Raw genomic sequence first — 27,851 nt, 5'->3', positions numbered from 1 at the left:
ATGATATTAATACATGAAGTGATGTGTCGGGACCGACTGTTGTGTGTGAGTCATTCTCCGCTGGTGCAGGTGTGTGACCGTGAGAGGTAGAGTGATAAAACCGCCCTCTCCACGGCCCGCACACACACAGCAGGGCACCGGGGCCCACACAGTGGACAATAGAAGAGCCAGCACTGCCCGCCTACCACTGAGAGTGAGACAGGGAGAAACACAGAGAGATGGCAGATAGAAAGAAAGAGAGAATAGAGGGAGGAGAGAGGGAGGACAGAGACAACAGGGGTTGGCAGGAGAGACAGAGGTCAGCAGCTTCGGGAGAAAATGTCTCTTCCTTGCCCTACATCCTGGATCATGTTACTGCCCCAGTACAGATTGTTATTGTTTGAGATATGCTGTGCATTGTTTGTATGTTACCTCGTTTTTAGAAGCATTATAAGCATATAACAGTCTAAAATAGTGTAGGTGAAGCTTCACACGCTGTATTTGTGATTTCACGTCTAGCCATTGGAGTGCAAATGTCGTTGGATCTCCTGGAGAGAAGAGTGTGGAGCACAGCTAAACAGGCAAGCACAGGTTCAGAAACACGTCATGCTGAAATCATTCACACCTGTAACTGACTTTTATAGATGAGATGCACACTGAGACTTAAGCCCCTAACCTCACTATCTTTCTTTGCTCATTTTGTTGTGGTGCTCTCCGTGCAGTCCAATGACACTGATGTAAGTACTCACCATGTTGCCACACCTGTCTCCCACCATATCAGCTTCAGATTGTAGTGGCAAACCCAGACTCAGTGCTGCATGGGTCACATAACGCACTTAATCCTCCACTGCAGATGTGTATGTTCTTGTGCATTGTGCATTGTGTAGCACATGTCAGTAGAGTTGTATAGCACATGTCCTTAGAGTTGTGTAGCGCATGTCAGCAGAGTTGTGTAGCGCATGTCAGTAGAGTTGTGTAGCGCATGTCAGTAGAGTTGTGTAGCGGTGATAATGAACATATCCTGTCTTTTGCTCTCTGTAGTGCAGTAATGTGGAAGGTTTATGTCCTCTGACCTGTGAGAGCATCGTGAGTAAAGTTAATTCTTTTGCATCTTTCTGTCATGTAGCACGTTTATGTTTAAAATAGGAAATTATTTTTTGACAGACCTTTGTGTCTTTGAGTTTGATGTGTGCTTGTATGTGTCGGAACAGCAGATGAGTTTATTTAGTTGTAAGTGTAAAATGTAAATTTTTTAATCTATAAAATTTTGTTTTTTTAATCTATAAAATTTTATTTTTTTTAATCTATAAAATTTAAATCCTTTTATACGATGTCATTGCTAACATAAAGGTCCTTGAGTAAACTTTTGTATGGTGGAATGTTCTGTATTTCTGTACTACATCTAAACATTAGATGACAAAAAAAATATCATAATAAAAGGTGACAAAAAACTTACAGAAACTTTTGATGTCACTTTAATTATGACAGGATATTAACTGTTACCTTGTGGACAACAATGGCTTCATAGTTTTCTCTAAGGAGAGGTCAGAGGTGAGTATTCAACACTTATTATATTTTATGAACAGTAACCAAGTAAGTCCTCTTACAAAACATAATCTCAGTCTGTTGAAGGCTGAAGCATCTGAAGCATAGCTTGTGTGTCTAAATGGGAATGTGCGTGCAGATGTGTGTGTGTGTGTGTGTGTGTGTTGATGAAGTAGGAACATGTGTGGAGCTTGAACTGATGTTGCTGTGCATGCTTCAAGCAGGTCCATGTTGGGAACATGTCACCATCTTAAGGGCTACCTGCCCTTTACTTAAATATACAGAACTCAACTACATTAGCTCCATTGGACTCTTAGTGCTGTTGGCTTTAACTTGCCCCAGTCCAGACACTCTACATGCATCACTGCTGCATTATGCACCTGTTGTGCAGGTTGGAAGATTCTTTGGGGAAATCGATGGCTCTGTGATGGCCCAGCTCCTGAAATTAGGCCTGTTTCAAAGGTAATGGGTCTTCACACACGTCTTCCCAATGCTGTATATGTAAATCCAAATGTAAATGATCTTGAGGATTGCACATATTTACATTTACATTTTTTAATGTTTACAAATTTGCATATTTTCTCATTATAAAATGCAATAGCCCTGCCATCATTTCTTCCTGTGAGAGAACAGTACTTTCACCAAGGATTGTTGTGCCACTGTGTGCAGGGTGACACTGTATGACTACCAGGCGATGTGTAAGAACAGCCACCATCATTCCAGTGGAGCTCGATCCCCACTGAGTGTATGTGTCCCTGAGTAATCCCCCCCACCCCCCACACAGCTCCCCACAGCTAACACTGATTCTCCTGGACATGTCAGAATGGCTTATCCCGTCCTAGCAAACCTGCCTGTAACATTCATGTTATTCATGTACATACCTGTAACATAACATGTATCAGAACCATTATACTGGAGGTTGAACTGTGACCATTAAGTGACCACCTGTGCCACTCGCGCACGCAGTGTCTACACAAGCTGCCTCACGCAGACGCAGAAGGTTTTTAACATCTTTCTTTAACCCTCCACAGTCCATCCACGGTCTGACGGCAGTGGTCAGGTGGCTGTTCTCGAACCTGCTGCTGTAAGTGCTAACCCTCTCTGCAGCATGTTTTCACCGTGGAACCTGCAGCCGTTTTAACTTGTATCAGATGCAACTTGTGTTAGGTTTTCCTCCCCAGCCGAAAATTTGCTTTCATGGTTTTCCAGGTTTTTGTTGGAGTTCAACATCTGCGGTCTATGGCACAATGACTACTTGGTGGATGGTAGGCTGCTGCATTAACTACAGCATTAACGATGTTTCATTGTTTCAGAAAGGAAGATGGATATGTTGGTTAAATCATACAGAAGCACGCGACGCAATTTTCTAGAACTTTCATGAACTGAAAACAAGTCTTTGAACGTGTGGTATTCTGTTGAGCTGCCTCTGTAACACCACATTTGATCAGTCACTGCGCTCTGCCTCTCTTGTGTGATTTCCTTTGATGTCATTCTTTTGATGTCACTTCCTGTTCCCATCATCACGTTCCTTCTCTGCCCCTCCCACTGCCGTGTGGCGCCCTATGTCCTGCCATTCTCACAGCCAAGGCTGTGTACCACGCCTGTAAGCACACTCCTCATTTTCCAGCATTAACCAGTGTGTGAGTAAGTCAATGTGTGTGTGCGCGTGTGTGTGTCTGTGTGTGTGTGTTGTTTTCCTATGTACATTTCAGTGATTTGTTGTCCCGTTTTTAACTAAGGTCTATTTAAAGCTACCATAGTGAAACCCTTGTATTATGTTAAATAAATATGTGTTTTGTTTACTACGTTAAGCTCTAGTGAAAATTGAGCAGTTCCTGCCTTTCTTGGTTGAATTACTGACATGAAAGTTAAACATGTGAAGGATTTTTATAACTAGGACACTTCCTAATGAACATATGCAGATTCATACAACATACTAAATTATTTATAATAAATTCAGAATACATATGTAAAATTGATAGAACACTTTTGATTCATATACTGTTGCCACATATTTCTGAAAAGATTTCACAGCCACATCATCATCAGAATCACTGTGACATCCAAACCCCCTGCTAAATCAATTGAAATGTCCATGTGTGTCACAGCACACAAGCAGAAGAAGGTGGAGTCCATGGTGCCGTGTAACACCGAGTACCCCGGATTCGTTTACGATGCCACCATCAGGGAGACCAACAGCATCATTAAATGTGGCCGCTGTCAAAAGTAAGTCGTGTTTGTCCGTTACTCAAGAGCTTCAGGGGTTCAGTAATCAGTGGACTTCAGCGTGGATTTTATCAGTGGATTTTAACAATGTAGCCATTTTTTAAATCTTTCATTTACATTGCAAAATGTATTTCTACAATTAAAATTGCATCCTAAGAGTTTTGTATGCTAAATAATGTGTAAAATATGAATGTATTTATAAGGCAGCGCTCATTTTAAAAGTTCACCTGGATTTTGAGCCCCTCTCAGAGCCGTTGGAGTCCTGAAGTCTTGCTGCTCTTGCAGGACGTTTGTGCTCCAGCAGCTGGTGAACACTAACCTGGTGATGCTGGTGGTGCAGGCAGACTGCGACTGTTCCCGCCAGTACACCCCCATCACCCTCACACCCAGAGAGGTCAAATATATCCTCCCTGGGTCTGTACTGGAGCATCGCTCTCTCGGCCTGCACAGCCTGCACATGGCCGCACTGCCCAGCTGGGTCGGGTGGTACTTTGGTGAAGTATTTTTGGAGCTGGCAGTGTGCTGTTTTTTGTTTATTTCACAGCCTGGTTGGGGTGACACTGACATGGAGGAATTTGGTCCTTCTTATTCAAATTATCAGAGGCAGAATGTATTGTGTATATATAGGTATTTTGTCCTCAGTACAGAGAGGGTTTATTGTCTCATAAGGGATTATGTTTGCTTCGCTCCAGATATTGAGTGTGAGATGTTTGTGAAGGTTTGTGATGGTTTAAGATTCAAAGTAATGTAGGTTTGGGATGATTTAAGACTCGAGGTGTTGCTGGTGCTGTCATGGAAACATGCTGGCCTTAACTCCCCGAACATAACACCACGGTGAAATGCAACAGGATGAAGTCCCAGAAGATTCGAAGACGTCCAGAATCCTGTCATGCATACCATCCTCATGTAAACCTCCTACAATCAAAAATACTTTCATTTTAAATACATTTAGTTGCAATTGTTCTCCTTAACATAAATCAGAAATATGTTAAAGTATACAGCATTACGATTTGCATAAAATATACTGCAATAATGCAAATATGAATGAACAACAGTTGTGCAATCTAATATGAGTAATCACATGTGAAAATGTCCTGTTTTGCTCTTAATCATAGGAAAATGCGAAGGACTGTGGTGGAGCTTGTGAGACGTCCATATCAGTGTCTCTCTTCTTCCTGTCTCTGGTCACATCACTGACCCTGCAATGACAATTAAATACATTCAGTCCTGTGTCTTCTGTATCACTCCTAACCGTTCAGCATCCATCCAGTTATGGACACCCCAAAGGACTCTGATCCGCAGTGGAGCAGTTTGACCAGAAACAGGTTATCAGTGGAGCCTTGACTTTCGCCCTTGCAATGACGGTCTGCTCCATTTGCAGAAGAAGAACATTTGAGGACATGAACTGTTGATACTGGGGTGCATATCTCAGACCTTCTTCATGAAGGCTTTCACAGCTGCTCAGCTGTGTTATGGTGACATCTGCTGGACACCGCAGACCAGTTTACTTTCCAGTGGACACTTTCCCAGCAGGTGACGTGACAAAAACATAGGCTACATTATTTCTTGGTATGGAAATTCCAAAATTCTGTGCTTTTTTTAGTCGGTTTTATAATATTTATAGGATAGTATGAGGCAGGCCAATTATGAGCTACGTTTATCTTACCTTTTATTACCTTTTTATGTTATCATGCTGTAGTTCTAACATTACAAATAACATACATGTACTGTCATCATATATCATACAGAATCGTATAGCAGAACTATTATGAGTAAAACTGTATTGCGATTGTTAAAAAATATGTGGAAAATAAATATCACGAATCATTTCGTGATGAAATGAGGCTAATTCATGTGGTTTTAATGAGCAACAGTGGTGCACATACAATAATTTCTCATAATGCATAATGAGCCAATCCCTTATTATTTTAAAAGAATAGCACAGCAGTGTGATGTTGAACTTGTATTTATGTAGTCGTATATGTTGCACATTAATTCTGTAGGTTTAATGTTCTTTTCTGCATTGAATACATTCAAAAACATTAACATATCAAATTACCTTCAAACTGAAACATGTAATCTAATGCTAACTTGTAACATTTGCTCACACTGAACATATTCATCACAGTTGCCATCACGTTCGCTGTACAGTGGAATTTTATCATTTAGATTATAATGTACTGTAATGTAGTGGCACTGTGGGAATCAAAGTATTGAGTACTTTCTATTCTCAAGAGATTTATAGGGATAGGTTTTCAATACAACTCAGATATATATAGAAAATATTCCGTAATATGTAAAAATATTCTGTAAGCGTACCGGAGTCCTCTTCATTTGTCTTGGGGAAAAGAGGTAACAGCTCCCAGGCTGGAACCAGAGAATGAGGAAAAAGCAGAGAGTCTTGCTTCAGTCAGCTGTGTGTCTGAAGTGGACCAGCATGGAAACACACTGCCACCTACTGGTTGTGGAAGGCATTTAATGATAGAAATCCATCCATCCATCCATTTACATATGCTACCCAGGTCTGGGTCTCAGGGGCAGTAGCCTAAGCAAAGAAGCCCGTGTTTCCCTCTTCTCAGTGCTGCATTATCACTCCACCATGGATCGCCTTATTTTAGTGGAGGGGTTTGCATGCCTGCATGATCCTAGAAGCCTCTTCTATTGTCTCCCAAAGCAAATGGGTCCTAGGTGATGGGTCAGAAAAAGAGTGATCCATGAAAAACCCCTATGGGATTTACTAATATCAGGACCCAGATACTCTTGCCTGGATCAGGGTTACCGGGGCTGTCTATCTCTCCTTCTACCTCTTTGTCTTCTCGTAATGTGTTTTATGAGGACTGTGCTGATATGCTCCAGAGAGTTTCACATATACTGCACATTTTTCCCCTCACTGACAGTGGAATCTGCGAGAAAAACCCAAGTCCAAAGTAGTAAAGCCAGCCAAAGCCCTGCTGCTGCGTCCCAAGAGCAGGGGACGCCGTCCTCAGGACACGGACTAGGACACATGCTCAGCACTGTCATCTGTTAAAACAGGCGCACGTGTTATGGAGGATTATCATTATTGCTTCTGACTTCGTTGCCATAACCACAAAGCAGCAGTTGATGTTATTAGTCAGAATGAGGGATAATGTTTGTAGGCGAAACATTAACATCTTCACTGTCATAGACCAAAAGAATCATACTGAACTAAAATAGATTTAGAATGAACAAACCCTATGTTGGGCCCTCATTTAGAACAGATCTTTTTTTTTCTTTAAATAAATACACATTTTAAGTATTTTCCTCCAGGTCCGTGTGTCTTTCTGATGCTTACATGGACTCAAATTGCGTATGTGGTTAATTCACATAAAATTGTGATTTTCTTGGAAAAACAGTTAATAAAAGATAAGGGATTATTTACAGATTGCCTGCAGGTTGAATATATATTATGTTCTGCAAAAAGTACGTTTGAATGAGCCAAATGTAAGTATTGAACTCATAAGAACTATTTTCATGACACAAAAAACAGCAGTGTTTCAGCAATAAAGAAGACACTGGATTATTTCAAAATAACACTCAACTGTAGATGAAACCGCTGATTTCTGTCACTGTATAGCCAACATCACGGGTGAATTTTCTGTAAACAAAACTGTAATAATGTTTCTCCAGGACACTTGTTTACACACAAACCACATTGTTCATCTTCAGTATAATATGCCACCATTGTGTCTGCCTATTTGAACATGAGGTGTTTGTAATAGAAGGATATGATTCACTCCACACCACTTTTATATTAATAAAATGATGGATTTATATTGGAATGATATTATTTTAATAAGCACCCACAATATATTACACCTTTCTTATCCAAAAAAGACTGTACACCACTGAAAATGCGTAGCACATTTCATGACATATGTGAAGCAGCTTTAAGCCTGTTACAATTCTGAACATACGTCACAGTATATGTTGTACTACAATTCTAGTTTGATTATCTGAAACACAGAGACACATAGAAACGTTGAACAATTACATATGGTACAGCCCATATTTATAATGAACACTACACAAGCACTGTTACCACTAGTATGTAGAAGGTGTTTCACCTTGAATAAACTCTTTTAACAGGACAGTGTTCTGTGAACATAATATCTGTGAATGCAGAGATAGCTGTAAGGGATAAAAAGCATGACTTTACAGCAGGCAACGTGGCATTTAAATGACTTCAGTGATATATAACCTCAGTCTGCTATCTTCTGATGAAGAGCAGATACATTACAAGCCTCCTTCACCCACATGTCCTCCAGTGTTTTTATAATCACTCCTTGTAATGTTTACATCCGTCCAAGGCCAATACAATGTGAAGAACCCGAGGAGCAACAGAGGAGCACTGTCAGCACACTTGTGACCTGCTCTGCACCGGCCTCTGCAGCCATGGCTGAAGACCCTGAAGCGCCTGGTGTCCCGCAGCTCGGATTGCCACCGCCACCGGGCCCTCACCGAAGAGACCCGGGCACGGAGGCGACCACTCCCGGAGGGCCGGGAAGTGGCAGGTGGATTCTCTTGCGGATGTTGGAGCAGGCGGAGGTACGGCGCTCCGCCCACCTGCTCGGCACCAAGGAGGCATCTGCCGCGTGTGACGGGACCGTGCAGGAAGCGCCGCGAATGGACAGAGTGAGTGTGGACGATCTCAAAATATCAGACCGGGAACCAGAGGGGCACCAGAGGGTCAGTTTACTGGTGGCAAATGAATGAAGGCCTTCTCCAGATGCTTATGCTAGTGTGGTGGACACCAGCAGTGTACAGCAGTAGTGGAGATAAAAAACAGTTGTACTTTGACAGATTTTTAGATTTTCCAGTTTTATATCAAGTACTGTTACAACACAAGATGGAACATCGCTGAAGACAATTCACAATAGCGTCAGAACAACTGGGTCAAAATTAATAAATGACTTCTATAAAAATGGGCTGTCAAATCTGTGGCTTAATCATTGTCCCAACATGACAAACGTGAGAAACGTGAGAAACGTGCATCCTGACTGTTCTTACTGTACTTACTGCTTCATAAAAGATTTGGTCGCAATTCTGAATGCAGTTAGCTATTACCGGACCACTGTTCAGGTCTTCATATCATCAGATCAATTCACTGTATAACATTATTCCTACACAAACTTAGTTGGCTTAAATTGATTATTGATTTGACTTTAATACCATGAAGAAGACCTACAGTTTGGTCAACGCCACAGAGAACAGGGAAAGAAAGGATGCTGTCATAACTCTACATATAAAGGTATTGCTTTACTCTGAAAAAGGATTATCTTTTCATATTTGACAAAATAATACATAATAGCACATTTCTTCTCATTTGTAGGTACCAAAATCATTTCCTCTCAAGAGAATTGGCACATTGCTGAATTTATATTCTTAAAATGTGCTGAAAACGTGCAAAACATCACAGAGAAACAAACTGCTTTTGTATGTGATTGCTGGAGCGAGATGATTGCATTATCTGAACGCACTGTAGTATTAAAAATGTTCTCATTGAAAACAAGGTCATATTTCACACTGATATTGTGGACCGTGTACTCTTACGTTATTGAGCAAGACGGCACTGTTTTACACCTCTGCTTCCCTGACTTCAGTAGGTTCGATGCACTGTGTGTTTTAAGCTCTTTAATTCATTATGTTTCTGTAATCGTATGAAATAGCATCCAATCTCCTATACTGCTGAAAAGCTATTGTGCAACCTGCTTGTATTTCTTTAACACAAAAAGGCTTATTACATAAATCACGTGTGTGAACGTTTTCACATATTGTGTGCAGGCTTGGCAGAACAAAGTAAAATGTCACTGGCTAACACAGAATTCTGCCGGTTCCGCCTCAATGCAGACGAACAATGAGCCGCTGTCTCAAGCCTAAGATACTCGGGTTTTGGAAGGTGTTCATTACTTTCTTCCTCCCACAGCAGCTCCAGGTCTCGGAACAACCACAGGAGTTCAGTGAAAAGCTCAGCAAGGCGGTCCGCCACTCGTTCCCACCGTCCTCTGCTGACAGCAGCAGCTCAGGTATCAGCCAAACCTGTTAAGCTCTCCAATCCTTTATCTGTTCCAGATCTAATTCAGTGTAATAGGAACAATAGCACCTTGGGCCTGAATTCCCCAGGGAGTACAAAGGATATAAGATGCTCTAATTTTTAAGACTGGTTCTAATAGCTGTGGTGATCTTTTTACAGTGTTCAAACAAAGAACAGTTTCTCATTCTCATGTTTCTAGGATCAGTTGGTGATTAAAATGTATTCATTTATCTCAAACCCCAGCTCTTCTTACTCACAAAAGTTTAATGTTGTGGATCTTGATCTTTAACCCTGTTGTTGCCATCTTAGTCATTTAATAGTGTTTTATGGTATGCAACACTTTTAATAAACATGCGGATGATAATATGGAAAACCTTGTGTTAATGTGATCTCACTCATTTTCCAACATACTTATGAACACATATTTGTATTCTAACATTAAACCTCATTTGGTCAAACTGGCTCTAAATCAAGAGAGCTCTGAAGGTAGGACTTCTCCTCGATACATGGAGCAGACGAACTCTAAAGGAGGAAAGGACTTCTGCATTAAGAACATACGGCAGGCTGCTTTTGGACGGAGAGAGATAGAAATGGCTGAGCAAGGTACTGTATCATGCTAGAAAAAACTATGGACATTTTAATGCATGGATTGTAATTATTTGAGCATCAATTACGTGTGTGAAGCTGCGTGTGCAGGTGTGTGCTGACGGTTCTAATATACTGTTTTGGTCCTTGGTGAAGAAATGCCAGCGTTGATGACCCTCAGAAGAGTAGCAGAGGGTGAGATGCCACTAGCTGGGGCTCAGATAGTCGGCTGCACCCACATCACAGCACACATGGCTGTAAGTGTGTCTCCTCTTCTCCTTAGGCAAGATCCATCAGTTATAGTGTCTTACTGTGAAGTGGGTTCAGAGAAAAACCCAAGTCTTACTCCTTCACTTCCTAAAGTCATCAAACCACATGGCAACAGGATTGGTGCTAACGCGTTTTACAAGCTCTGCAATAGAGTTCTGAAGAAAAGACACTATTTTGGGGAATCACATATTAAATTTGACATAGAAGTCTAATTTCAGTGTCAAACGTCCACTGTTTCTAAATCACGGTAGACAGCAGGGCATTTTACACTTAGCAGTGCTAATGCTAGCAGCTGTTCCCCAGGTGCTGATGGAGACCCTGTCCGTGCTGGGGGCCACGTGTAGATGGGCTGCCTGCAATATCTACTCTATCCAAAATGAAGTGGCTGCAGCCCTAGCAGAGGGGGGTAAGCAGAGACCGTCAGTGGTTTTTATGGTGTTTCACTGTTAAAGTGAAGGGATGTTTCCCCATACCTTACATAAGCTAGCATGCTTATGTAGATCATTTTAAACCAGTTATTGTATGCTGTAAGATGCTGGAGCTTCATTCTTGCAGAATAGGCTCAGGTTTGAACATCATCAGACAGGCAAATGTCAAATCCAGCAGGATCAAGAGTGAGTATCCAAAACTGGTGGTAAAGTAGTAAAGGAGGTACTACTATAACTGAGTGTAACTGAGTATATGTATTATACTGCACAACAAACTAGCATGACTTAACTGCACTCAGGACGTATGTGCAGCCAGTGGAGTCAAAGGTCGTTACAAAGGCAAGTGTAGCCGGAGGCTTGGTACTCATAAATACTTATTCACAGACTGGAGAACATGTTTGAAATAAATCCATCCGATTTCGGTGACCAACTGAATAACATACGTTGGATGTTTGCTTCTGAAATAATTTTCCAGAGGACATCTACACCAGAGGACATGTCCTCCATGACCAAGCAGAACATTATTTATTCTATTGACATAAATCTATTTTTGTAGAGTTTTGTAGAGTTTTGAACTTGTAGGAACGCAAGTCCAGTCAGCCCTCTTTCGCTTATCACAAAACATCATCACAGTCTAGTGAATCTCTGACATACACAATGTTGCTTTCCACGCTGTGTCCCCGAACCCTGTACGGCTTGCCCGGGCAGCGTGGGACACTTCCAGGATGTACCCCATCGCAACAGCTGAAACAAAGTGCAACAAATACAGCAAACCCACTCAGGGCTTCCATGGCCCCCCCGATGCCCCCCAGCACTAAACAGTGTCCCAGCCGAATGTCGGCAGATGGAGAGGGAATGTCGGTGAGCCTGCGGGCGTACAGCGTGATGGGAGCGATGGCCAGAGCCCCAGAACCCAAGATGAGGAGACCTCCAACAGCAGCCACCAGCCACCACAGTCTTTCCATCCAACCGTGGGCACCGAGCACCACACAGAGTCCAAGCAGGCTGACCACCAGAGACCACACCATCGTCCACTCTGCAATCACCACCACCTGGTCGGTGAAGTAGGCGTGGTCCTTGTCACTGCAGAGCAGAACCTTCTGTTGGTTTTTCATGATGGGCCGACAGATGGCCCATATCCCCTGCTGTAAAACCACATCGGGGGACTCTCCCGTGATGTTGCGAAGAGTGCGCCAGTTTGGTGACACCGTGCTTATCATGGTCAAGATCCATCCGACAAGCATCAGGACCACTCCAGACATCAAGACACCTGGAGCCTGCATCCCGGACTACTGAGTGTGTGAAGGCGCCTTTTGACGATTAAATGTGAAAGTACTGTGGGGTAGTTTTAAAAGAAGCAGTGGTCCAGAGACTCAGTAGAATAGAGGGTGTGTCTTCCTTCCACTGACGGCAAGGCATGTGTAGCCTATTCAACAAACATCAATACTCTCTTATTTCGGTGGTATTATGTTACAGTCCTCAGGAGCTTATAAGGAGGTGCACCTTAGAAGCAGAGATTTCAGAGCAGTGAATACCCATGACAACCTTTTCTTAAGCTATGACATTTTAATTAAAAAAGTGGTCTTCAGTACACTAAAAAATATGATAACTGTCACAGTTCAGTTGTTATCCAGCCAGAGAGACACACCTACACAAACACATTTCACACTCCAATCTTTACTATTTTTATATTTTAATATTTACTGCACACACACTGCATTTCGTCTCTGTATCCAGAAGAAGCCTTTCTCATCTTACCAAAGCGACTTACAAAAGTGCTTTGTCATCTACTCATAGAATGTATTCTAGCCAGTGCAGTAGGTTAAAGCCAAAGATGTACAAGAATAAACACAAAGATAGTACTACAAGTAAAAATAAAAAGTACTATATCAAATGACAATAACAAACTAAACAAAATACAAACAAAACTAAACAGTAAGTGATAAAAATGTTCAGTTAATTAATAGCAATGCAAAATTTCCCTGGATGCAGGATTAGTAGTAATTAAATACTCCACCACTAGACTCAAGACAACCAGTGGGGGTTCTTTGGACCTGCAATCCAGGACAGAGAACAATCTTGATGCTTGTCTTCCTTGTGACTTGTTGGGGGTCTCAGCCATATTTGAGGGTGAAAGTACCCAAAGTATGGACCATCTGCTCAGGTGTGTGCAGGTTGTCTCTGGGAGAGCTAACAAGGCATATTTGCGAAGGGACTGAAGACAAAACTCCAGGCAAAGTTAGCCTGCAGGCCACAGGCCAGCTCTCAATGAGATTGTCCACCTGACCATCACATAAGATTACCTCCTGAAGGAGAAAACCGCTCCCTTTGACGCCGGTCTCCCCACGGATTGTCCTCGCCAGTGCAAGAAGAACCCATTGCACCTGATCATGAAGCTGATAATAGAGATTCATTGTTTAAGCCCTGGTTGACTGGGGAATAACGGACAACCTGATGTACCAGGACTTTGCACAGAAGCGTCAGGGCAATACTCTGGCAGTGAAAGCATTAGCCGGAGGTCCTGTGGGTAAAGGCCACCTCACCCTTCACAACCCTTGCATACAATCTAGTGCCCTTCACACCAAAATCTAGTGCCCTTCACACCGAAAGTATCTCCTCTTTTTTGTTTCGCTGCCCATCACATCCCATCTGCCCTGGCTGTATATCCACAAACCCCAGTTCCCCTGATCTGAGAAAGAAATCACAGCGTAGTCAGCCCACCCTGGTACAAACACTGGGACTGTGGCCAGGCCCCTCATGCCCCCGTCAGAGAGACCAGACGCCCACAGCAGCGTTTCCATCCTGCTCCTTACCAACATTCACCCCCGTTTTTGAAGTTACAAAAAGGAAAATCAAGTGTTTAAAAATTAGGCTCTTTGTTAAAAATAAAAGGACGGTGCCCTGGGGCCTTGCGGAGATTAACAGACTTTAGGATTAGAGAAGGTGACGAGTGGTAGACCACCTCCCAGTCACTGTGAATACTTGACTAGTCTACAGCACTCTCAGTATTTCAGGAGTTCATCTACAAGGTCTTAATGGAGCTCCTAAATCAAGCCATCATCACCATCTTGATCCATTCATCTTCCATAGACCAGCAAAATCCAGTCAAAGATACAAAAACAGACTAAAAACCACAAGTAGGTATCAAACACAAGTGGCAGAAATGGAAACAGTTTAGTGAGGCTTACTGAACGTAGGACAATACCTCACACTGAGCTGTGGGCTGAGTGACACTAAATAGACAGACTGATGGGGAATTTAAAATAGATGAGACCGTAACCATGGAGATAGTCTAGAATTCCGTAGAGGTGGCCCTCTGGTGGCCAGAAGGGGAGGTGACACCCCTGTCCCCCGAACGCCGTCCTGATTAAGCAGCCCACAAGAGAGTTTCTCCAGGGCTCCTTATGTCACCTCTGTGCCCCGAAGAAGCTTGGCTCATGTCACTGAGAAACAGTCTCAGGGCTCATGCCTGCTACGTTTTCCTCGTTTTGTTTGTTTATCCAAATCCCAATAAGGTCGTTCTCTGAGGTGGGCATTCCAGGTTCAGAAAGTAAAAGTCCTCACCAAGATTTTGCTCAGGCTTCTTGGATTGTGCTGATTCCACTCATTTTACCTTGCTGGCACTAACTAGAAAATCCAGCAAGCTTGAGTAAAATCTTGGGAAGGAGTTTTACTTTCTGAACCTGGAATGTCGACATCTGGTCATGTGACTCGAAATATTAAGACAAGGTAAAGCAAAAGAATGAGAAACACGTTTTTACAGCGTACAGTGTCTGAGTTTAGGTCGCAGTGGTTCTACGCAGGATGACTTAGATACAAGCAGCGTCTGGCTTCAGTGTTTACAGATGAATGTGTGGGGTCAGCATTAATCAACAAAGAAAATGACTGAGAAATAAAACTAACCATATTCTAATGATTTGCACTGAATTTAATCAGTCAGGTTTGTATAGTCTTGACAGTAGATGTTCAAAATTTCTTTCTCTCTGTATGTAAATAATACATTTTAAGTTTCTTGGTACTGGTTGTCATAAAGAGAAATGGAAAAATAGCACTCAACAAATTGGTTTGAAGAGATAGAAGCTTCACAGTTGGTGAGGCAAACATACAACATAGCTGCTGTAGGGCTACATGTGTGGGTTATTATAGCACTATAGCACTGGAATGGAGGTAATATGTCAATAAATACAGTGATACAATTGTGTGTGTGTGTGTGTGTGTGTGTGTGTGTGTGTGTGTGTGTGTGTGTGTGTGTGTGTGTGTGTGTGTGTGTGTGTGTGCAATAGGTGTCCCAGTGTTTGCATGGAAAGAAGAGTCTGAGGATGATTACTTCTGGTGTATAGATAACTGTGTTAATGTAGAAGGCTGGGAACCGAACATGGTAACACCCCATTAATACTCCTCTCTGAAACATACAGTGAAGGAATCAGAACCAGTATCAGTGTTGATACCAGTATCAGAACCAGTATCAGTGTTGTTTTAGACATTACCCTTAGCTCTTCTGCACTGTATTCAAAATTATACAGTCGTTCCTGCTAGATAATCTGCAATGAGAAAAGTATGTGGTTTGAAGTTTCAAACAGCCTATGGCTAAAAGGTTCTGCTACAAGCCGATGCCTGTGTGTGTCTGCTGAAGGTCTCCTGTCCCCTGTCATCTCCAGATTCTAGATGATGGAGGAGATATGACGCATTGGATCTGTAAGAAATATCCCCACCTCTTGAAGAACATCAAGGGAATTGTTGAAGAAAGTGTCAGTGGCATTCACAGGTGTTTCTTTTAGATTCCTGAATTACAGATAACAAATCCTGTCTTTTAAAAACACGGGCATCTCAGGGGTCTGGAGAAGTTTGAGAGTATTTTAAGCAGTGTGCAGTAACTTGATGTTGTATTTGTATTTTTGCAGGTTATATCAGTTGTATAAGACTGGGAGGCTCTGTGGCCCAGCTATAAATGTCAACGAGTCGGTCATAAAGCAGAAGTTTGACAACTTTTACTGCTGCAAGGAGTCTGTACTGGATGCGTAAGTCTCCCATGATTCCTGTCACTGTCCTCCTACACAAGTTCTCGTGTCTCACGCACTGATACACACTCCCTAAGGGCTTCACAATAGCCCAGCCCAGTTAGATCAGGTGTGGAAGGAAACACAACATGGCACAGTGCATGATGGGAGCCTGAGAACTTCTTGATCTGTTTGTTTGTGGGGGTTGATATTTCATTTGACCATCATATGTAGCCCTGGACGTGCGTGGCATAATTGTTGTCTTTCCTCTCGTCTCTCTTGCACATTTATCAGTCTGAAGAGGACCACTGATGTTATTTTGGCAGGGAAGCAGGTGGTTGTCTGTGGATATGGAGAGGTAGAGTAACCACAGTCTCATTATGATCTGCCCTCTACAGTCACGTACAGGACAGTGAAAAGCCAGCCAGAAATCCTCCCAGAATAACTTTGAAAGGGTCATCTTGTCTCACTCTGGAGAGTTTTATATTGTGATAATAGCTGGTTGGCTGAACATTATTCTGCTTATCACACAGCTCATTAGCAAAAAATAAAAACAATAACCACTAAATAATTTTTTTTTATTAGCAAATTTAAGAAAAGCTAGCTATATAACTACAGTTGACCAGCAGTATCCTGCTGTATACTTCAATTCAGAGTTCTGAAGTTCTGAAAATCTGATTGACCAGTCAGAATCAAGTATTTTACATAAATGTGTGTGTGTGTTGTGTGTGTACACATGTGTAGGTGGGGAAGGGGTGCTGTGCTGCGCTGAAGGGGATGAGGGCTATCGTGTGTGTGACAGAGGTCGATCCCATTTGTGCTCTCCAGGCCTGGTAATACACGTCATTCTGTTTGACTAAGAAAGTGGTATGATGTGGTATTTTAATCTCTCTGCTGTAAATGTGTGTGCCAGCACAGATATCACCTCTGCTTATCTTTATTAGCATGGACGGTTGTCGAGTGGTCAAACTGGATGAGATTATCAGCACGGTGGATGTCATCGTCACCTGCACAGGTAAGTTATGCTTTGTTAAATTCTAATTTATATAAATTTGACAGATCATTTTCAGTGATAAATGTCAAGTGCCCCATTTATTTGCATCAACTTTAATCACCTCATGTGCTGCTGTGCTCGTGTATTTTTAGGAAATAAAAATGTGGTCTTGCGGGAACACATGGAGCTTGTGAAGAATGGCTGTATCGTATGCAACATGGGACACTCCAACACAGAAATTGATGTGGTAAGATCAAAGTCCAGAGGTAGGGCTCACAGTCTTATGGCTATGAATGGCACGGTGTATCAGCCTAGTGACAAGGGGAAATACCTGACTCTAGAGGGCAAAATTGGCTGACCAACGATAATGAATAGCGGCTGTGCTGATTGTCCAGCTGGTCACAGATCAGTGCAGACACGCTGAGACGCTGGATCGCTTGCATGTGCGCTCTGTTCTCAGGCCAGTTTGACAACACCAGAGCTGACTTGGCGCCATGTGAGAGCCCATGTGGACCACGTAGTCTGGCCAGATGGCAAGACCGTCGTGCTGTTGGCAGAGGTGAGAGCGTGCAGTCCACAAATCAATACAGACAAATAAACACAGGAAGCAAGAGTAAACACAGGCAAACATCTGTTTGATTTCTCATTGATGATAGCGAAATAGGATTTGATGGTTTGAAATGCCTGGAAATGTCAGCTTGCATGTGGCACAACTGTGACGTTAATTATTTAAGGGTCGCCTCCTTAATCTGAGCTGTTCCACTGTACCTGTTTACGTGCTGTCCATCACGGCCACAACCCAGGTGTGTATGTACCGGCTACTAAGGAAATTACAGTATATCCCTTAAACTTTACTTATTGCACAGATCAGACACACCTTAGAATTTGAATGACACTGTAAAAAACAGAGCAAACACAGGGAGTATTCATGAGATCTGTGTCTATATTTAGGCACTGGCATTGATTGAGCTGTTTAACGCACCTGAAGGGCGTTACAAACAAGACATTTATTTGTATCCCAAGAAAATGGGTAAGGTTTGCAGAAGAGTCATGTCCATCCATATCTTTGTTAAGACTGGCAAATGCTTGTGTAGCAGTAGAAAGATCTCAGTGACGTATGATGCGCTTGCAGACGAGTATGTGTCAGTTCTGCACCTGCACAGTTTCGACGCCCACCTGACTGAGCTCACAGATGAACAGGCTAAATATATGGCCATCAGCAAGAACGGACCCTTCAAGCCAAGTTATTACAGGTAAACAGATTTTTCTTCATACCCTTGCACTTTCATGCAGCCATGCAGGCATACACACACGCATGCACACACGCACACACACACACGCGCGCACACACACACACACGCACACACACACACACACACACACACACACACACACACACACACAACACATTTTTCATTACTTTTGCAATTTTTGACAGGTACTAAAGATGTGCCCACACATCACTATGGAGGAAAAGATCAAGTGGGGACAGATTTCATAAATCTTGGATCTGGATTTTGATGGACTTAGTCTAAAACTGCTGTGTGTGTGTATTGTCCTTCCAACCAAGACTTTCACTCTACTAGTAGTATCTCATATAACTTATAGATGTGCGATGCCAATGACGAAACTGCATCCATTTTGCGATAGCTTGTCTTTAAGTACAAACTGCCTGAACTGTTCTTACCTATGGTTATTTTGAACTGATACTGAACTTACGATTACATGTTTAACAAACTTACTTCCTTCAACAAACATAAACCAAAACTAATTGCAATATTTCTGTTGAAAAAAGTTGAAATCTAACAATGTATTTAAATCTGAAAACTGTGTTCTGATTATTTGTTGATTTTTTTTGTTTTTGTTATTTCTTGTATCTATTGTACTGTCTAGAAAATGAAAAAATACACAAATGCAAAACAGCACCAAACTGTCGGTTTTTCTTTCTTTCATTACGTAAAAGTATGAAAACAATGTAGAAATGTAGAAATGTAGAAAACAATAAATCATGCTCTAGAATCAATTGCAAGGTAATATGGGTAATGAATCCATGCAGCAGCCTTCTTAAATCTTATTCTATGGATTTGCCTGGACCAATCTCCCAGCATGCACCACTATTCCAGGACTCCAGGGTGCAGCATTGTCTCATCCAGCCTCAAGCTTCAGACACATTCTGTGATGCCCATAGCTGCTCTGTGCTCTTGTCTGACTTATGCTGCCTGTAGTCTCCTTGGAGTATGTCCAACAGGTGTGCTGGATGGGTGCCCCGTAACGGCCTTTCACAGACTCACAGGACCCGACAAAGCAGCCAATCAGAGCCAGTCTGTCGCGTCTCGCTGTGTCTTCCTGAAGTGAGGGAGGTGCTCTATAGTGCCAGTATGGAGAACTTGCTTTTGGGAGGCCGAGGAAAGTACGACCTTGCTGATCAGACCAATAAATGACTTGTTGCTGTTTTTGGGTTGTGTGAAGGGTGACAGTCTTTTCTACGGAGAAAAAAAAAACCGTTGAGGTCTGAGCTGTTGAGGTTTTGTCTGTGAGTCACTGGCGCATCTCTCCTTCCATCCCCTTTTTTGTCTCGCCTCTGTTTTCTTCTCGGTGTTCCTGACCTGAACTGGTTCATCCATTCCTCCACTATACGATGACCCAGTTTGTTCTTCTCATTCAGACACAGGCTGCTGCGCTGTGCGACGTGTATATAATCATTGTGGAACTGTGGGAGTGCTTGGTCAGAATGTCTCCTTGAGAAAAGACTCTGTGAGGTTTCTGAGACCTTGTCAGAAGAGAGTACAAAGAAGACAGCACCTCACAACAATGCTACTGGTTATATCAGGCAGCACCAGAAACCCACATGTTACTGCTGACAATATACTTGGTGTGTTTGGAAGTTCCCCTTGAGCCTCAGCTGCATAGCTGAAGTCGTTTTCAAACTCTATTTATAGCGTTGGCTCCTCGTTGTAATGTCAAGCGTAACCTGACTCCATCTGTTAACTCACAGCATGTTTCGTGTCAGCTGTTGACCACACAGCACGGCACCTCTCACTTCATCCTGCACGGCCTGATGGAACCTGTGGCAGGGGATCCGGAGACACCCGGTGAGGATGGCTTCGGCCTTCTGACTCTGCCGGGGTCTTGCCCATGGGAAGACGATGATGAGCCTCTCTGTCTGGGGGGCATAAAACCCAAATCCTCCCCCGTCCCAAGGCGCCGAAACTCGGAGACGTCCTGCTCTGACGATGACTCCCAACCACCACCCTCCAGCAGCCGCAGGGTGTCCTTTGCAGACGCGTTCGGCCTCAGCCTGGTCTCGGTCAAGCAGTTTGATTCGTGGGCCATCTGCGGCTCCAAGGACCCACTGGAGAGAGACCTGGGCAAGGAGAAGGATCACTTTCTGACTCTGCTCTTCACTCCTCCACAGACGCTTGAGGAGCTACTCTGGAGGGTCCGTGAGCAGAAACTGGAACTCGAAAGTCTGGAGCTTCTTCCTGGGACGACCACTTTAAAAGGGATCGTTCGCGTGCTGAATCTGTGTTTTGATAAGCTGGTTTTCATCCGTATGTCTTTGGACCGCTGGAACAGTCACTTTGACCTGCTAGCAGAGTATGTTCCCTGCTTAAGCGATGGAGATACTGACTCTTTCTCCTTCAAGTTAACACTGGTACCCCCATTTGGGAGGCAAGGAGTCAGAGTGGACTTTTGTCTTCGCTATGACACGCCTTTGGGAAGCTTCTGGGCTAACAATAATGGACAGAACTATGTTTTGCTCTGCTGCGAAAAGGAAAAAGAGCAAGATGAGGATGATGGTAAATACAAAAGAAAAAGCTGCCTGAAATCAACCAGGTGAGGGCGCAAATAAGCAACTCACGTTGTTTAAGCATTTAACAGTAAAATGTTAGTAATGGTTGTCCTTTTTTCTTTGTATTTTAATATGTTTCCTAAAATGTTATCCAGTCAAATATCAAGTATATTTGTGGTAGAATAATTCTTGTCAGGATTTTTTTTGTCTACTCCAATGTACCATATAGTTCAGAAACTCATTCTAAAATACTTTTCCAAAGCTGGTAAGTTTTAGCAAGCAGCTGTTATAATTTTTTTATATTTTTTTTACTTTGTTATATTTTATTGCTGGTGCTATATCTTAAACATTTTTTATTTTATTTGTTTCAGCCTTGGCAGTTCCTTTGAGACTAGTACCTCAAATACAGATGGCATTCCAGGTAACATTTTCAATCAACTGCTTACTGAGTCTTTTTACTGATTGATATAAATACATTATGATGTCATATATCTTTTTTCAGAAATAACCCTAAACTGTGGGATGGCTCTTATTACTGAACCAGTCCAGAAAGAGAAAATACAAGATGATTGCATGACACTCCAGGTTAGTGCCCTTCTCACTACAGACTTCACATATAATATTATTTATACTTTGAACACTAGTTGGTCATTTTGTTGCTTGACCTTATCATAAGGATCACTCTGATGTGACAATGTTTCGTTTATCAATAAAGGTAAAATGAGGATAAGGATAATGTATAATAAGTAAATGATAATGCTGGTATTTTATTTGTGGCATCTTGTACAGGTGTGCTCTGACACTGAGAGACTGCACTTCACTACACATTTTCATACGACTGCTTAGGTTAAGCTCTGACAGGACTTGACTCGTGTGACATTAGCTTAAACCTGAGACATACACATAGCAAGGGAAGGTGGAAATATGCACCCATAGCTGCTTTACTTTGAGGTCATCTATTTGTATGCTAACACACAGACCTTGACGTATGTGCTAAAGGCCCCAGTCATAAAATCATTAAATACAGACATGTGACACAGTATCCAGAAACAATGTAAAACACAAGGCACATATTTTCCTAAAGTATATAACTGATGTACAGTTTAAGAAAACCAGGTGGTAATTAAATCCCAGTTCTCTGTTATCAGGAGGAAAACAGCAGAAACCGCAATAAGAGAACCAAGAGAAGAGCGGAACGACTAGCAAAGGTGCAGCAGTACTTTGCTGAACGAGACGACACAGACCTTGAGCAGACAGAGGTAACCACAGGTGAAGGAGCCACAATGACAAACGCTGGTGAAGGGAGCCCAGCAAAAGGGGAGGAGTCGTCAAACGCTTCAACACCAGAAGCAAATGCAGCAAGAGAGATGGAGGATGGAGTCTCATCTGTACCGGCTACACCCATGACGCTTGAAGGACAGGAGGAAAGCACCTCAGGTTCTGTGGACACTGACAACAAGCAGGTTCCTGTTTTCCCAATTCAAATTCTGGACGTGGTGAATATTCCAGTAGGGCACCCAGAACTAACTGCAGCCATATCTCAGACTAACCAGTCCCCCACAGATTCTGTAAACAATCATGCAGTCATGGAAAGTTCTGTCTCACAAGCCCTGGACTGCAGCCAAGATAAACACACACTTACTAGCCAAACTGTGTCAGTCACACAGAACCTTCCCAGTTCTGACATATCTGTTAGTAAATGTGTGGAAAAAGCATGGGAATGTTTTGAAAAATGTGCTGTGGAAAGGAATGGGAGTGGAGAGGACACAAGGACAGGGGAGGACACAAACACAGGTGGAGGCAAAGACGTCCATGAGGACAATGTCACCTTAGAAAATAACCCAGCAGTTCAGTCATTTGGTCAGACCTTCACCTTTGAAACAGTAGTGGCCCCGTTTTACCATCAGGTATTTGAAAGAATCGAAACTGTGAGAAGAGACCTAATGAACAAAGGCGTCCAAGCTCACGGTCCAGCTGGGAATTTGGAGAATGGGAGTCTGATGGGGTTCACATACCACAGTTCTCCCAGGAGACCACATCAGGACACGAGGCCAAATGTACGTATGTCTGAAAAACATGTGGTTAGTGATGATTATCATGGGGCCTGCAAAGAACCATTTCCACAGGATTTGCTCAATGCCACGAACACTGCTAACAAACCCTTATTTGATCCAAGTCTTACAAACAAATTCACTGCAGAGATGGAAGATGCACATAACGTACCTTCAACTGATATGACAGGGGACCCACGTGATGCTAATATGTCCGAATTAAAAATACCGCAAACGGTTACACACACAAATGAAGGACTGCTGTTACAGCAAGAACACCCACCAAATAGCACACCACCTTCCTGGGAAGAACAGACATATGTTCTACAAACAGTACTTCAGAAGGACAGCACTTCAGAAGATTTTGAATATTCACTCCCCGATATGTTTGTCCAGAGAGAGTATTCATCAGAGAACTCACAACAGGAGCCCAAACCTGTAGACTGTGTGACTTTAACTGCACAACCTGACTTAGATAGTACAACTACCAAGACATCGCTTTCTACAATTTCCGAAAACCTGGCTGTAATAGGCGGATCAATCAGCCAGACATCGTTAGAAACAAGGTTTAGCACTGACATTGCTAAAGTAGACAACATACACCAGAAAGCCACGGCACTTACGCAAGCCCAAGGTGAAGGGGACACTCAGACCCTTGAGGGACTCGAGTTCACCAAAAGCACGATGCCTCTGCAGCACAGCAGCCAGCTCCAGGAGGACGGCGGTGTGTCCACGCCTCATCCGCTATTGCTTCTTGAACATGCTTCCTCACACATGGTGCCTGACTTTGGCCAATGTGATGCCACACCATTATTCCAGAATGTGATTTCAGAGGCCTCCATCCACACCCAAACTCCAGCTGCCACTGCACATGCCCAAAACCAAATCACAGAGGGTGCGAATCAGACCGAGCAATCAGACAACATGCAATCCTATACTAATGATGATTCACATCGTGTCTGCAGGGATTTGGAATCAGATGTCAGAAATGCTGAAATTGATTGTGAAAGAAAGAACGCTGAGATAAGTTTCCATTCTACCACTAGTGAGACAGAAAAGTCACACATAAACCCAGAAAAGACAACCACACATGTGATATTACTAAACCCACAGCATATTAGCCACATTAATGAAAATAAAGAACATGGAGTCTTAGAGACTGACTTCTCTCCACGGGTGATGGGTTTCATTGGACCTTTAGATGAAGACAAAGCATTATTAATAGTTAATAACAATGACAATGCAGAGGGCAGCTCGACAGCAAAAGCATGTGATATGTATGAAGACAATGAACAAGTAATGTTACTGAAAGATCATCACTCAATGCAACTTCTAAAGGAGACACAGGAAGCATCAGTGGTAGAAAACCAGGAGGAGGAGGAGGAGGAGAAAGCAGAAGAAGAAGAAGCAGAAGAAGAAGGAGGAGGCAAAGAGCAGCAAGAACCACAGGAACAATATGATGCAGAAGAGGAAAAACGTCAAGAAAATTCAGAAAAAAATGAACATGAACAAAGAGAACATCACGAAAAGGATCAACAAGAAAATCATGAAGAAATACAATTATGTAATGATGACAAATATGAAGATGAGTTACAGTATATTGATGATGATGAGGCAGAGGAAATAAAGATAGAAAAAAATACAGGCCAAAATATAGAAGAACAGGAGAATGATGATCACGATTCTCTTGAAGTAGAGACTGACGAGCAGAATACAGTCAGTGAAGTCAGATCTGTGGTTGTAGTAGAAAGCCACACGAATGTGAGGGAGGAACATCAAAGTGAATACAGTACTTTGGAGCAGAGGTCTGATGAGCCAATGGGTGGGAGGTGTTCCATTAGCGGAATAGAAGATATCTCCTGGAAAACGGATTCATCACAGCAAACTTCATCACAAAACCATAACACAACATGTAGCGGCAAAATCATGTTGTTAGAAAACAGTTTAGATTCCACTAAATTAATCAACAGAGAAAGACAGTTACCCTGTCAAACAGACAAACACCAATCTGAAGAAGGTGAGGTGGATCTACTGCTTGAGATTGAGGACATGAAGAAGCAAGAGAAAACCGCCTTAAATGAGCAGAGTGAAAACAATGATGACAGTGCATCCACAGAATCGTTGACAGATGATGAAATGGACCTGTATCTACACAGTCTGAAGAACACACAGCAGTCAGTATTTAGGGATTGCATGTCCAGCTATAGCAAGAGATCCTCCATTAGCAGAACCAGAACAATGCCCTCACCCATGCCTTCCATTTCAGAGTCTGTGGATGAAGATCAGTCGAATGCCTCTTTGGAAGATCTGACAAGTGAGGAAATGATGCAGCTCGAGAGGGCCATATGGCCTCTAATGTATGAAGAAGATAAGGTTATTGGACCAAATGTGCTGTGGTGGAGAGAGTTCTTCTCCTCGAACAACATGTCAAAAATGTTTGGTTACAGTATCTTGTTTTTCTTGTTTTTATTAATAGCATATTATTGTGACTTCATTGCATGTTTTGGGCTCTACTTTCTTGCTTTGTATTGGCTTTACTTTCAAAGAGAAAATGAACACTTGAAAGACAAATGATCTGAAAGATAATTTTGAGACAAAATGGAAATTCTACATAAATATATGATTTTATCATTAATATATACAAATACACAGTTGGTTTAGCTGCCCCACTTCAGCACAGGTTATACAGGTTATGCTTACTATGAAGGCTATGCTTCATTTAGCTACAATGAGGTGCATTATGTGTTAGCAAACCATAAGACCACTATAAACAATGGGTTAAATTAGAGGATTCCAAACAGCAAACATTCAGTACTCAGACAGGCTGAAAAGCTGCTGCAACCCAACTTTGGCGTGGAAAGGTCTCTACAAGATAATGAAGTACAAGGTGAGGAGAACTCTTCCTGAACAACCACCAACTCACCGAGTTCTACTGCAGGTTCAAAAGTAGAAGTAACCACACCCTGCCCTCCTCCCCCACACTACCGCTCTCATCTCCATCTCCTGCTCTCACATCCAATGAGCATTAACAGGTTTTCAGGAGACAAAAAAAGAGTAAAGCTACAGGTCCAGATTGTTTCTCACCTTCTACCCTAAAACGACTCTGATCAGATAGCACAACGTTTCATATATATCTTCAGCAAATCACTGGAACTCTATTAATTTCCATCATGCTTCAAGTCTTCTGCTATCATGCCAGTTACGAAGTAAAACATAAATTACAGGACTAAATACAGACCAGTTTGCCCTGACTACTGTGGAAAGAATTATGAATGTCTTTACAAACCTGGTCATAGCCTGCATGAAGGATATTACAGACTCTCTACTGGATCCTCTGCAGTTTGCACAGAGAGCAGAGAGACAGTGACAGACGCAGTCTTGCCCTGCACACCGTGATAAAGCATGTGGACAGTCCCGTTTGTGAGATTTGTGGATGTGATGTGTGCTTTGTATTTGTGGGCTTTAAAATTATTTCATGGGCACCTTTCTGTCACTCAAGGACACCTTACAAACGTAAGCAATAGACAATCTTAAAACAGGTGGATAAGACATCGCAATTGAGTCAGTCAGATGGAGATGGCAATCTTACACAGGTGGGTTTTGAGTGTGGACTTGCATTGTGGGAGTGAGTTTATATTCCTTATGTCGGGCGGCGAAGAACTCCAGAGCTGGGGAGCTCTGACTGGCGCAGCTGTCTCACGTCCCAATAGGTCATGGATTTCCTGACAAACAGGAGGCATAAAGTATGATTAGGAAAGCACACATCAGACACCCAAATACAGTAGTGGAGTACCACAAGGCTGTGTCTTCTCACCTCTTCACTTCAGTGTATACACCACTGACTGCATCTCTAAGGAACAACCACTGATTGTGATTATTGGGTCATTCCTCTAGGACAACAGCAGGGTCAGGAAGTGCCCTGGTAAGATCACAGCTGTCCTCTCTCACCCTGGACATCTCACATCAAGGCCATCAAAACCAGCACAAGCAGACCTACATACAGCTTCTTCCCCAAGCTGTTAACACCCATGAACTGCTGTTATCACCTAGAACTCTCTCTTAGAACCTCAGCACTGTAGTCCAAGATGTGGCTTTACAACCTCTGCACAGTAACGCATCTCTGCACTATAAAACTGTAAAAATGTAATATCTTATATATTGTTCTATTCATTTTTATTCTTTGTTTCATTCTTCCTTAGTTACATGTCACATTTCTATAAGCAATAACCAAAACAAAATTCTCATATGTGTAACATACTTGGTGAAATAAAACATTTATTATTCTGATTCTGAAAGATTACGTGACTGGTTACTACAAAGGCAAATTTAACTATGCCACAACATCTACCGATTTTAATATAATACTTACATTACTCTTAATAAAGCTATTACTTATTACCAGAGGTGTTTTGATTAACATACATAAATATTAACATACAGTAATTATACAATTTTGTGTGTAAAAGCTCATTTATAAATGATTGACTAAGACATATCAATTGGTTATTCTTTATTTAAAATCCCAAGGTCAGAGAGGAAGAGTGTTGCTATCTTATTTTTCTGGTTAGGATGACTCCTATTCTTGTAATATCCAAGTTAATAATAATCTTTCCAATAATGGCATAGCCTCACTAACAACCCCATGCCATGTCCTAAAAATGGCCAGCTGGATATAATAGTGTTTGTTGAAAATCCATCTGAGGGTCAACAAATCAACTCTGAAGTTGAGATTTAAACTGTCTTTTTTAAAGAATTACATGATGAAATTTAATTATGAATTAATTATTATTTAATTAGCAATTTCGGCTTTTATTTTGACATTTATTATGTGTGGAAATAGATACTCAAAACAGTCTTTACAACTATTTGGATGTGCATTTGCTTGATGCACAAGTCATAATTTTCATACTTTTCATCATTCTTAAAACTAG

At 42.2% G+C, this 27,851-nt stretch overlaps 3 protein-coding genes across 11 annotated transcripts in view; all 3 read left to right on the top strand.

Annotated features, from left to right (window-relative positions):
• Positions 1 to 5,588, top strand: part of cacna2d4b (calcium channel, voltage-dependent, alpha 2/delta subunit 4b) — an 18,505-nt gene extending 12,917 nt beyond the window's left edge. For 2 of the 6 annotated variants that reach the window (XR_013133977.1, XR_013133975.1), the window contains 12 exons: positions 499 to 560; positions 702 to 716; positions 1,021 to 1,065; positions 1,468 to 1,530; positions 1,916 to 1,986; positions 2,194 to 2,269; positions 2,556 to 2,608; positions 2,734 to 2,789; positions 3,107 to 3,127; positions 3,633 to 3,750; positions 4,036 to 4,656; positions 4,866 to 4,932. Coding sequence is in view for 3 of the 6 variants with exons in the window: in XM_077021639.1 (XP_076877754.1) it covers positions 499 to 560; positions 702 to 716; positions 1,021 to 1,065; positions 1,468 to 1,530; positions 1,916 to 1,986; positions 2,194 to 2,269; positions 2,556 to 2,608; positions 2,734 to 2,789; positions 3,107 to 3,127; positions 3,633 to 3,750; positions 4,036 to 4,501 (1,046 nt within the window). In the remaining 3 variants the exon portion in view is untranslated. The other 4 variants (XM_077021640.1, XR_013133976.1, XM_077021639.1 and 1 more) reach the window with 4 other exon arrangements.
• Positions 5,589 to 8,019: 2,431 nt separating this feature from the next.
• ahcyl2a (adenosylhomocysteinase like 2a) lies at positions 8,020 to 19,022 on the top strand. Of its 3 annotated transcripts, none has more exons than XM_077021638.1 (17): positions 8,020 to 8,403; positions 9,698 to 9,794; positions 10,277 to 10,405; positions 10,544 to 10,644; positions 10,961 to 11,063; positions 15,369 to 15,463; positions 15,744 to 15,850; positions 15,987 to 16,103; positions 16,377 to 16,440; positions 16,827 to 16,915; positions 17,027 to 17,097; positions 17,229 to 17,323; positions 17,537 to 17,635; positions 17,811 to 17,879; positions 18,028 to 18,106; positions 18,209 to 18,329; positions 18,515 to 19,022. In XM_077021638.1, the coding sequence occupies exons 1-17, from the start codon at positions 8,026 to 8,028 to the stop codon at positions 18,519 to 18,521; spliced, it is 1,821 nt and encodes a 606-aa protein (XP_076877753.1). In that variant the 5' UTR covers positions 8,020 to 8,025; the 3' UTR covers positions 18,522 to 19,022. The 3 variants fall into 3 exon arrangements, with proteins under 3 accessions (XP_076877753.1, XP_076877752.1, XP_076877751.1); XM_077021636.1 differs by having other exon boundaries at positions 8,022 to 8,403; positions 9,695 to 9,794; positions 18,515 to 19,021; XM_077021637.1 differs by lacking the exon at positions 18,515 to 19,022 and having other exon boundaries at positions 9,695 to 9,794; positions 18,209 to 18,333.
• Positions 19,023 to 19,103: 81 nt separating this feature from the next.
• ppp1r3ab (protein phosphatase 1, regulatory subunit 3Ab) lies at positions 19,104 to 27,238 on the top strand. 2 transcript variants are annotated; one of them, XM_077021635.1, is made up of 5 exons: positions 19,104 to 20,913; positions 21,241 to 21,290; positions 21,372 to 21,454; positions 22,018 to 25,094; positions 25,187 to 25,349. In XM_077021635.1, exons 1-5 carry the CDS (start codon positions 20,135 to 20,137, stop codon positions 25,197 to 25,199), a joined length of 4,002 nt encoding a protein of 1,333 aa, XP_076877750.1. In that variant the 5' UTR covers positions 19,104 to 20,134; the 3' UTR covers positions 25,200 to 25,349. The 2 variants fall into 2 exon arrangements, with proteins under 2 accessions (XP_076877750.1, XP_076877749.1); XM_077021634.1 differs by having other exon boundaries at positions 22,018 to 27,238.
• The last annotated feature ends 613 nt before the right edge of the window (positions 27,239 to 27,851 follow it).

The sequence above is a fragment of the Brachyhypopomus gauderio genome, chromosome 11, assembly GCF_052324685.1.
Source record: "Brachyhypopomus gauderio isolate BG-103 chromosome 11, BGAUD_0.2, whole genome shotgun sequence".
In the NCBI taxonomy this organism is placed as follows: Eukaryota; Metazoa; Chordata; class Actinopteri; order Gymnotiformes; family Hypopomidae; genus Brachyhypopomus; species Brachyhypopomus gauderio.
This window is presented reverse-complemented; position numbering and strand designations above follow the sequence as displayed.